At 45.8% G+C, this 10,592-nt stretch overlaps 1 protein-coding gene across 1 annotated transcript in view; it reads left to right on the forward strand.

Moving 5' to 3' along the window:
• Window positions 1–10,351, forward strand: part of LOC311118601 (netrin receptor UNC5A-like) — a gene marked incomplete at both ends in the record, with an annotated part of 66,137 nt that extends 55,786 nt beyond the window's left edge. Inside the window, 2 exons of the mRNA XM_084193391.1 lie at window positions 6,553–6,792; window positions 10,034–10,351. Of these exons, the coding sequence (XP_084049517.1) occupies window positions 6,553–6,792; window positions 10,034–10,351 (558 nt within the window). The remainder of the gene's footprint in view (window positions 1–6,552; window positions 6,793–10,033) is intronic.
• Window positions 10,352–10,592: the final 241 nt, after the last annotated feature.

Below are 10,592 nucleotides of genomic sequence, written 5' to 3' on the forward strand. Positions count from 1 at the left end.
TCACATTAGAACCTCTCGACAAGTCCAACATATCCCTGATTAAGAACAAGTTGTCCGTGATTGAGCGTCCTGGTACGCAATATGTCTGGTGCTTGTGTACTATAGAGTCCAGATGGGACTTCAGTCTGTTAGCGAGGACCTTGGCAAATATATTGTAGTCCGCACAGAGCAATGCCACAGGCCTCCAGTTCTTAAGTTCACACAAGTCTGCTTTTTTGGGCAGGAGAGTCAGAGCCGCCCGTCGACAGCTCATCGGCAACTCTCCTTCCCCGACGCACTCACGCAACACGCAAAAGAAGTCCAGTCCAATTATTCCCCAGAATTTTTTATAAAACCACTGGGAGTCCATCGACCCCCGGTGCACGGCCGGGGAACATCTGGGTTACGGCCTCTGCCAGTTCATGGGACAACAGGGGAATGTCCATTTCATCCCTCTGTGCCAGAGAGAGCTTAGGGAGTTCTGCAAGCAAAACCTGGCACACGTAGGATCACACAACTCTGCCCTATACAACTCAGTATAAAACTCCACAGTCCGCTCCCACATCTCCCCCACCACAGAGGTCACCCGCCCATCGGAAAGCCAAATACAAATATCCCACTAGCAATGAGCCTACCCACCAAATTTGCTCTTTTCATGAACACAACCACAGCTTTGTTCATTCTGGAAGCGGAATGTATAAATTCAGCTCCTACATGTTCGCCGACCGCGAGCAGAACCTCCTCCACCTTAATTCCATTATCGGGAACACACCTGAATCCATGCCGTAACGACAGCGTCTCCTCCGCACTAGGCTGCGAAGCCATCGCTCACACCTCACCGTTCAAAACCCCAGGAAACTAAACCTCTGTCCTCATCCTCCCTAACTTTGAAAATAAAACCAGTGGGTACCACTAAAACAAACAGTGCGTTAACCCTCCACCATAGAAAAGAGAAAAAGTTAAGAAAAGACCAAGGAAAGAATCAAGAAATAAGTTAGGACAGAGCCCTTCACACCAAACACTCAAACTCCAAAAAACTCCCAGCATGCACTGAAGAGAGAGAGAGAGAGAGAGAGAGAGAGAGAGAGAGAGGTCTCAGTAAGACAAAAATAATGGTGTTCCAAAAAAGGTCCAGTTGCCAGGACCACAAATACAAATTCCATCTAGACACCGTTGCCCTAGAGCACACAAAAAACTTTACATACCTCGGCCTAAACATCAGCGCCACAGGTAACTTCCACAAAGCTGTGAACGATCTGAGAGACAAGGCAAGAAGGGCCTTCTATGCCATCAAAAGGAACATAAAATTCGACATACCAATTAGGATCTGGCTAAAAATACTTGAATCAGTTATAGAACCCATTGCCCTTTATGGTTCTGAGGTCTGGGTCCGCTCACCAACCAAGAATTCACAAAATGGGACAAACACCAAATTGAGACTCTGCATGCAGAATTCTGTAAAAACATCCTCTGTGTACAACGTAAAACACCAAATGATGCATGCAGAGCAGAATTAGGACAATTCCCATTAATTATAAAAATCCAGAAAATAGCTGTTAAATTCTACAACCACTAAAAAGGAAGCGATTCCCAAACCTTCCATAACAAAGCCATCACCTACAGAGAGATTAACCTGGAGAAGAGTCCCTTCAGGCAGCTGGTATGGGCACTCTGTTCACAAACACAAACAGACCCCACAGAGCCCCAGGACAGCAACACAATTAGACCCAACCAAATCATGAGAAAACAAAAATATAATTATTTAGCGGGCCTGATTGACTTTTAAAAGAGTAAGAAATTGGAAGACATTTTTTAAAATTGTATAATCTTTGTTAATAATATCATAAATACGACTGGTGGAGTTATGTCACACGTGCAGCTAACAAAAATATATGGAAATTACTCCTCTATCCAAATTACAACCGACTGATTGCAGCTACCCAACTGTGTCAAGTGAAAGTGGGATCGCTAGAGAGATGAGGCCAAGAAAGAGAGTGAGTGAAAGAGAGAGAAGTAGTTGGAGGATAAATAAGGTAGCTTTCCATCCAATTATAAAACCTGATTAGCTCATTTAATTAGAGCGAATGGACGTCCTTTGACGTCAATGATTGACTGGCTTCATGAAAATCAATGTGTAGGTTAGAGAGTGCCAAGTGAGGTGCTAGCATGCACATACACAATCACACAGGGGCTAGCTGCAACTAGAGTGGAGGATCTTGGTCCAAATGGCACCCTATTCCCTACATAGTGTATTGGCCCTGGTCAATAGTGTGTCACAACCTGCGTGATCCGATGACACCTTATGTTAGTGATGCTCCGGTAAAATAGAGGAGATTACAAACAGAACAAAGAGGTAGAGGAGGGGGTGAGAGAGAGAGAGAGGGAGAGAAATACAACCCATATTTCCCATGTCAATAAAGCCCTTAAATTGAGAGAGAGAGAGAGAGAGAGAGAGAGAGAGAGAGAGAGAGAGAGAGAGAGAGAGAGAGAGAGAGAGAGAGAGAGAGAGAGAGAGAGAGAGAGAGAGAGAGAGAGAGAGAGAGAGAGAGAGAGAGAGAGAGAGAGAGAGAGAGAGAGAGAGAGAGAGAGAGAGAGAGAGGGGGGGGTGAGATGGGGGAGAGTGAGGTGGGAGGGGGGGGTGAGAGAGAGAGGGATGAGTGCCTAGACAAAGGGAGGGATGGAGGGAGGGAGGGACATCAGAGGTCAGAAATGAAGGTGCCTTTGGCCCTGACATCAGATCGCAAACAACATCAGACAGATCTAAAGCTGTTTATCCAATGCCAATCAACGGAGCTAGAGCCCTGTCTCCTTGCTGAGGGTTGTTGTTATATCTGACTTTAAGCTGACAATCACAATCACAGCATCACTTGGTTCTTTGGAGTTTGAATATCATATCTGATTACTCAGGCTTTTCCTTTCCTTGTTAATGACTGGGTTTGAACCCAGCTGTCCTGAATGCATCTGAATGCAACTGAACAAGATCTTAGACGGAAATCAAGATCAAAAGGGACCATAAATCTCCTCACACAATAATTTAATCTCTTCATATGAGACCATAGGTCTCCTCACACAATAATTTAATCTCTTCATATGAGACCATAGGTCTCCTCACACAATAATTGAATCTCTTCATATGAGACCATAGGTCTCCTCACACAATAATTTAATCTCTTCATATGAGACCATATGGTCTCCTCACACAATAATTTAATCTCTTCATATGAGACCATAGGTCTCCTCACACAATAATTTAATCTCTTCATATGAGACCATAGGTCTCCTCACACAATAATTTAATCTCTTCATATGAGACCATAGGTCTCCTCACACAATCATTCAATCTCTTCATATGAGACCATAAATCTCCTCACACAATAATTTAATCTCTTCATACGAGACCATAAGTCTCCTCACACAATAAGTTCATCTCTTCATATGAGACCTGTAACGCTATGATGTCAGTCCAGAGACTCATGTTTACCTGTTAGTCTCACACCAAGACATTATGTCAGGAGACCTGTGATATTCTAGCTACCATCTATCTCTGCTGCTTTAGGTGTCATATTATATAAAGATAATCTCCCGTGAAATAAATTCTGGCATTCTCATAACGACAGCTGTATGTCAAGGTGCTTTTTCCACACCAAATGATTATAGGAGGAGGGAGAGAGAGAGAGAGAGAGACCATGTATTCACCCTGCACACCCTAATTGACAAACAAGCAAAACAAAAACACTAGCAAAGTCTTCTCATGCTTTGTTGATTTCAAAAAAGCTTTTGGCTCAACTTGGCATGAGGGCCTGTTGGGGGGAAGACATACAACATTATAAAATCCATATACACAAACAATAAGTGTGTAGTTAAAGTTGGCGAAAACTCAGATTTCTTTCCTCAGGGCTGGGGGGTGAGACAGGGATGCAGCTTGAGCCCCGCCCTCTTCAACATTTATATCAACGAATTGGCGAGGGCACTAGAACAGTCTGCAGCACCCGGCCTCACCCTACTAGAATCTGAAGTCAAATGTCTACTGTTTGCTGATGATCTGGTGCTTCTGTCCCCAACTAAGGAGGGCCTACAGCAGCACCTAGAACTTCTGCACAGATTCTGTCAGACTTGGGCCCTGACAGTTAATCTCAGTAAGACAAAAATAATGGTGTTCCAAAAAAGGTCCAGTTGCCAGGACCACAAATACAAATTCCACCTAGACACCGTTACCCTAGAGCACACAAAAAACTATACATACCTCGGCCTAAACGTCGTCCGGGTTTGGCCCAGCGTCGTCCGGGTTTGGCCGGTGTAGGCCGTCATTGTAAATAAGAATTTGTTCTTAACTGACTTGCCTAGTTAAATAAAGGTAAAAATAATTAAATAATAATAAATACATTAGCGCCACAGGTAACTTCCACAAAGCTGTGAACGATCTGAGAGACAAGGCAAGAAGGGCCTTTTACGCCATCAAACAGAACATAAAATGTAACATCCCAATTAGGATCTGGCTAAAAATATTTGAATCAGTTATAGAACCCATTGCCCTTTATGGTTGTGAGGTCTGGGGTCCGCTCACCAACCAAGAATTCACAAAATGGGACAAACACCAAATTGAGACTCTGCATGCATAATTCTGCAAAAATATCCTCCGTGTACAACGTAAAACACCAAATAATGCATGCAGAGCAGAATTAGGCCGATAGCCCCTAATTATCAAAATCCAGAAAAGAGCCATTAAATTCTACAACCACTTAAAAGGAAGCGATTCCCAAAACCTTCCATAACAAAGCCCTCAGCTACAGAGAGATGAACCTGGAGAAGAGTCCCTTCAGGCAGCTGGTATGGGCACTCTGTTCACAAACACAAACAGACCCCACAGAGCCCCAGGACAGCAACACAATTAGACCCAACCAAATCATGAGAAAACAAAAATAAGAGTGTGCTCCTAATCTCAGCTCGTTACCTGTATAAAAGACACCTGGGAGCCAGAAATCTTTCTGATTGAGAGGGGGTCAAATACTTATTTCCCTCATTAAAATGCAAATCAATTTATAACATTTTTGACATGCATTTTTCTGAATGTTTTGTTGTGTGTGAGTCTTCTTCCACACCAATAGCATTATGGTAATGTGTAGAATTGCTGAGGAACCTGCTGTGTTCTGCTCCTTCACAATCTGTTAACTGGGTGGAGGATCAGATGGGAACAGAGTCTAACTGGTTGGAGGATCAGATGGGATCAGAGTTTTAACTGGTTGGAGGATCAGATGGGAACAGAGTCTAACTGGTTGGAGGATCAGATGGGAACAGAGTCTAACTGGTTGGAGGATCAGATGGGATCAGAGTTTTAACTGGTTGGAGGATCAGATGGGATCAGAGTCTAACTGGTTGGAGGATCAGATGGGAACAGAGTCTAACTGGTTGGAGGATCAGATGGGATCAGAGTCTAACTGGTTGGAGGATCAGATGGGATCAGAGTCTAACTGGTTGGAGGATCAGATGGGAACAGAGTCTAACTGGTTGGAGGATCAGATGGGAACAGAGTCTAACTGGTTGGAGGATCAGATGGGATCAGAGTTTTAACTGGTTGGAGGATCAGATGGGATCAGAGTCTAACTGGTTGGAGGATCAGATGGGAACAGAGTCTAACTGGTTGGAGGATCAGATGGGATCAGAGTCTAACTGGTTGGAGGATCAGATGGGATCAGAGTCTAACTGGTTGGAGGATCAGATGGGAACAGAGTCTAACTGGTTGGAGGATCAGATGGGATCAGAGTTTTAACTGGTTGGAGGATCAGATGGGATCAGAGTCTAACTGGTTGGAGGATCAGATGGGAACAGAGTCTAACTGGTTGGAGGATCAGATGGGATCAGAGTCTAACTGGTTGGAGGATCAGATGGGATCAGAGTCTAACTGGTTGGAGGATCAGATGGGAACAGAGTCTAACTGGTTGGAGGATCAGATGGGATCAGAGTCTAACTGGTTGGAGGATCAGATGGGATCAGAGTCTAACTGGTTGGAGGATCAGATGGGATCAGAGTTTTAACTGGTTGGAGGATCAGATGGGAACAGAGTGGTTGGAGGAACAGAGTTTTAACTGGTTGGAGGATCAGATAGGAACAGAGTTTTAACTGGTGTAGTACCTACTGTATGACAGACCTGGGTCAATTGTGACAATTAAATTGTCCATTCCTCTCTCCCTCATCCCTATCTCTCTCTCCCTCTCCCTCATCTATCTATCTATCTCTCTCTCTATCTCTCTCTCTCTCTCTCTCTCTCTCTCTCGTTCCCTCTCTCTCTCTCTCTTCCTCATCCCTCTCTCTCTCTCTCTCTCTCCCTCTTCCTCCATCCCTCTCTCTCCCTCTTCCTCCATCCCTCTCTCTCTCTCTCTCCCTCTCCCTCCATCCCTCTCTCTCCCTCTTCCTCCATCCCTCTCTCTCTCTCTCTCTCCCTCCATCTCCATCTCTCTCTCTCTTGTTCCCTCTCTCTCTCTCTCTCTCTCTCGTTCCCTCTCTCTCGTTCTCTCTCTCTCTCTCTCTCTCTCTCTCTCTCTCTCTCTCTCTCTCTCTCTCTCTCTCTCTCTCTAGCTGCCAGTGGAGCTGAGGATGTGGCCCTGTACGTGGGCATTGTAGCCGTAGCTCTCTGTCTGACACTCATACTCATCGTGGTGGTCCTGGTCTACCACCGTAAGAAGGAGGGCCTGGACGCTGACGTAGCGGACTCCTCCATCCTGACCACGGGCTTCCAGCCTATGGGCATCAAGCCTAGCAAGCCAGGTGTGTGGGCACCTCGGCACCGGGCCCCCCGCCCCCCTGGCCCCCGCAGCAGTAGGATAATGCTCTTTTTGTTCTACCCTCCCTCCATCCCTCCGTCAGTCTGTTCTGTCCGTCATCCAACCTATACACCCATTGTGTCCCTTCTCTTACCTCGTATCTCCATACTCATCTACTGTCCCTTGTGTTACCTCGTTTCTCCATACTCATCTACTGTCCCTTGTGTTACCTCGTCTCTCCATGCTCATCTACTGTCCCTTGTGTTACCTCGTTTCTCCATACTCATCTACTGTCCCTTGTGTTACCTCGTATCTCCATACTCATCTACTGTCCCTTGTGTTACCTCGTCTCTCCATGCTCATCTACTGTCCCTTGTGTTACCTCGTCTCTCCATACTCATCTACTGTCCCTTGTGTTAACTCGTATCTCCATACTCATCTACTGTCCCCTGTGTTACCTCGTCTCTCCATACTCATCTACTGTCCCTTGTGTTAACTCGTATCTCCATACTCATCTACTGTCCCTTGTGTTACCTCGTATCTCCATACTAATCTACTGTCCCTTGTGTTACCTAGAATCTCCATACTCATCTACTGTCCCTTGTGTTAACTCATATCTCCATACTCATCTACTGTCCCCTGTGTTACCTCGTCTCTCCATACTCATCTACTGTCCCTTGTGTTAACTCGTCTCTCCATACTCATCTACTGTCCCTTGTGTTAACTCGTCTCTCCATACTCATCTACTGTCCCTTGTGTTAACTCGTCTCTCCATATTCATCTACTGTCCCTTGTGTTAACTCGTATCTCCATACTCATCTACTGTCCCTTGTGTTAACTCGTCTCTCCATACTCATCTACTGTCCCTTGTGTTACCTCGTCTCTCCATACTCATCTACTGTCCCTTGTGTTACCTCGTCTCTCCATACTCATCTACTGTCCCTTGTGTTAACTCGTCTCTCCATACTCATCTACTGCCCCTTGTGTTAACTCGTCTCTCCATACTCATCTACTGTCCCTTGTATTAACTCGTATCTCCATACTCATCTACTGTCCCTTGTGTTAACTCGTCTCTCCATACTCATCTACTGTCCCTTGTGTTACCTCGTCTCACCATACTCATCTACTGTCCCTTGTGTTACCTCGTCTCACCATACTCATCTACTGTCCCTTGTGTTACCTCGTCTCACCATACTCATCTACTCAGCATTTTGTGTTGTGTTGTTATTGTTGTGTTGTTTTTTGCTCGTGTGTGTGTGTGTGTGTGTGTGTGTGTTCGTGTGTGTGTGTGTAGGGTCATACACATTGACCCAATAGTGTCCTATTCCCATCACATCCAATGGAGGTTGCTTCTCTGCCCTGTTGTCTACTGTCATCTGACTGTATAGTAAAGTAGATCTACTAAATAAAATGTGTGTTTGTGTTGGCTTGTTGCTCCTCTCCTCTGACTCACCATGGAAGCCTTTCTCAACTCTGCCTGCTGAATCTCCTCTGACTCACCATGGAAGCTTTTCTAAACTCTGCCTGCTAAATCTCCTCTGACTCACCATGGAAGCCTTTCTAAACTCTGCCTGCTAAATCTCATCTGACTCACCATGGAAGCCTTTCTCAACTCTGCCTGCTAAATCTCCTCTGATTCACCATGGAAGCCTTTCTCAACTCTGCCTGCTAAATCTCCTCTGACTCACCATGGAAGCCTTTCTCAACTCTGCCTGCTAAATATCCTCTGACTCACCATGGAAGCCTTTCTAAACTCTGACTGCTAAATCTCCTCTGACTCACCATGGAAGCCTTTCTAAACTCTGCCTGCTAAATCTCCTCTGACTCACCATGGAAGCCTTTCTAAACTCTGCATGCTAAACCTCTCACTCACCATGGAAGCCTTTCTAAACTCTGCCTGCTAAATCTCCTCTGACTCACCATGGAAGCCTTTCTCAACTCTGCCTGCTAAATCTCCTCTGACTCACCATGGAAGCATTTCTCAACTCTGCCTGCTAAATCTCCTCTGACTCACCATGGAAGCCTTTCTCAACTCTGCCTGCTAAACCTCCTCTGACTCACCATGGAAGCATTTCTCAACTGCCTGCTAAATCTCATCTGACTCACCATGGAAGCCTTTCTCAACTCTACCTGCTAAATCTCCTCTGACTCACCATGGAAGCCTTTCTCAACTCTGCCTGCTAAATCTCCTCTGACTCACCATGGAAGCCTTTCTCAACTCTGCCTGCTGAATCTCCTCTGACTCACCATGGAAGCCTTTCTCAACTCTGCCTGCTAAATCTCCTCTGACTCACCATGGAAGCCTTTCTCAACTCTGCCTGCTAAATCTCCTCTGACTCACCATGGAAGCCTTTCTCAACTCTGCCTGCTAAATCTCCTCTGACTCACCATGGAAGCCTTTCTTAACTCTGCCTGCTAAATCTCCTCTGACTCACCATGGAAGCCTTTCTCAACTCTGCCTGCTAAATCTCATCTGACTCACCATGGAAGCCTTTCTCAACTCTGCCTGCTAAATCTCCTCTGACTCACCATGGAAGCCATTCTAAACTCTGCCTGCTAAATCTCCTCTGACTCACCATGGAAGCCTTTCTAAACTCTGCCTGCTAAATCTCCTCTGACTCACCATGGAAGCCTTTCTAAACTCTGCCTGCTAAATCTCCTCTGACTCACCATGGAAGCCTTTCTAAACTCTGCCTGCTAAATCTCATCTGACTCACCATGGAAGCCTTTCTAAACTCTGCCTGCTAAATCTCCTCTGACTCACCATGGAAGCCTTTCTCAACTCTGCCTGCTAAATCTCCTCTGACTCACCATGGAAGCCTTTCTCAACTCTGCCTGCTAAATCTCCTCTGACTCACCATGGAAGCCTTTCTCAACTCTGTCTGCTGAATCTCCTCTGAGTCTCTTTCTCTGAGTGCTGAGTTCAGGCTGAAGAGAGAGAGAGAGGAAGAATCAGCTTGAATAGAATGGAATTCTGCTGTGTTTGTGTGCTTCTGTTTCTGGGACTTTGTTTGTGTTTCTCTCTCTCTCTTTTTCTCTCTCTCTTTTTTTCTCTCCCTGTGTGTCTGTGTGTCTGTGTGTGTGTGGGTGGGTGAGTGTGTTCGTGCGTGCGTGCATGCTCGCGCATGTGGGTGTGTAGTGTCTCTTTCGAAAGCATTAGATTATCTGTATTCTTGTGCTTTGAGGGTGTGTGTGTTAAAGATGTGGTAGTTTCCTGTTGTGCTTTGAGGGTGTGTATGTCCACTGCTGCCGTTGGGAGCACCATGTTCACTCCTGGTCTCTCATCTGTTTTTTAGAGAACTCCCATTTGCTTACCATCCAGCCTGACCTAACCACCACCACCACCAGCTACCAAGGAACACTGCGCTCACGCCACGACGGCACCACACACACAGGCACCGCTAAGTTCTCTATGACCAACGGTCCTCTCCTGGAACCCCTGCCAAACGGGTCGCACCACACCCTACACAACGGGAAGTTAACCTCTGACCCTGCTGAGTTTATGAACCGGCTGTCCAATCAGACATACTTCAAGACGTTGCCGCGGGACGTGGCTAACACCTCGTATGGGACATTCAACTTCCTGGGGGGTAGACTCACCATCCCCAACACAGGTAAGAGATGATGGGTTGATTTATTGAAAAGGTATATATTTGAAGAAAGAGAACATCATCATGACAGTGGGTCTGCGTGAGTCTGTGAGGCCTTCTTTTCTAATTTAGCAACACATACTGTGGGTCTTCATACAACCCACAGCCGGTCGATATGCTGTGTTTGTGTTCGTGCTGGCATGTGTGTGTGAGTTAGCCATGTAATCAGTCCAGTCCAGTAAGCTGATAGGGTCATCTCAGTCCA

The sequence above is a fragment of the Coregonus lavaretus genome, assembly GCF_964263955.1.
Source record: "Coregonus lavaretus genome assembly, contig: HAP1_SCAFFOLD_2051, whole genome shotgun sequence".
In the NCBI taxonomy this organism is placed as follows: Eukaryota; Metazoa; Chordata; class Actinopteri; order Salmoniformes; family Salmonidae; genus Coregonus; species Coregonus lavaretus.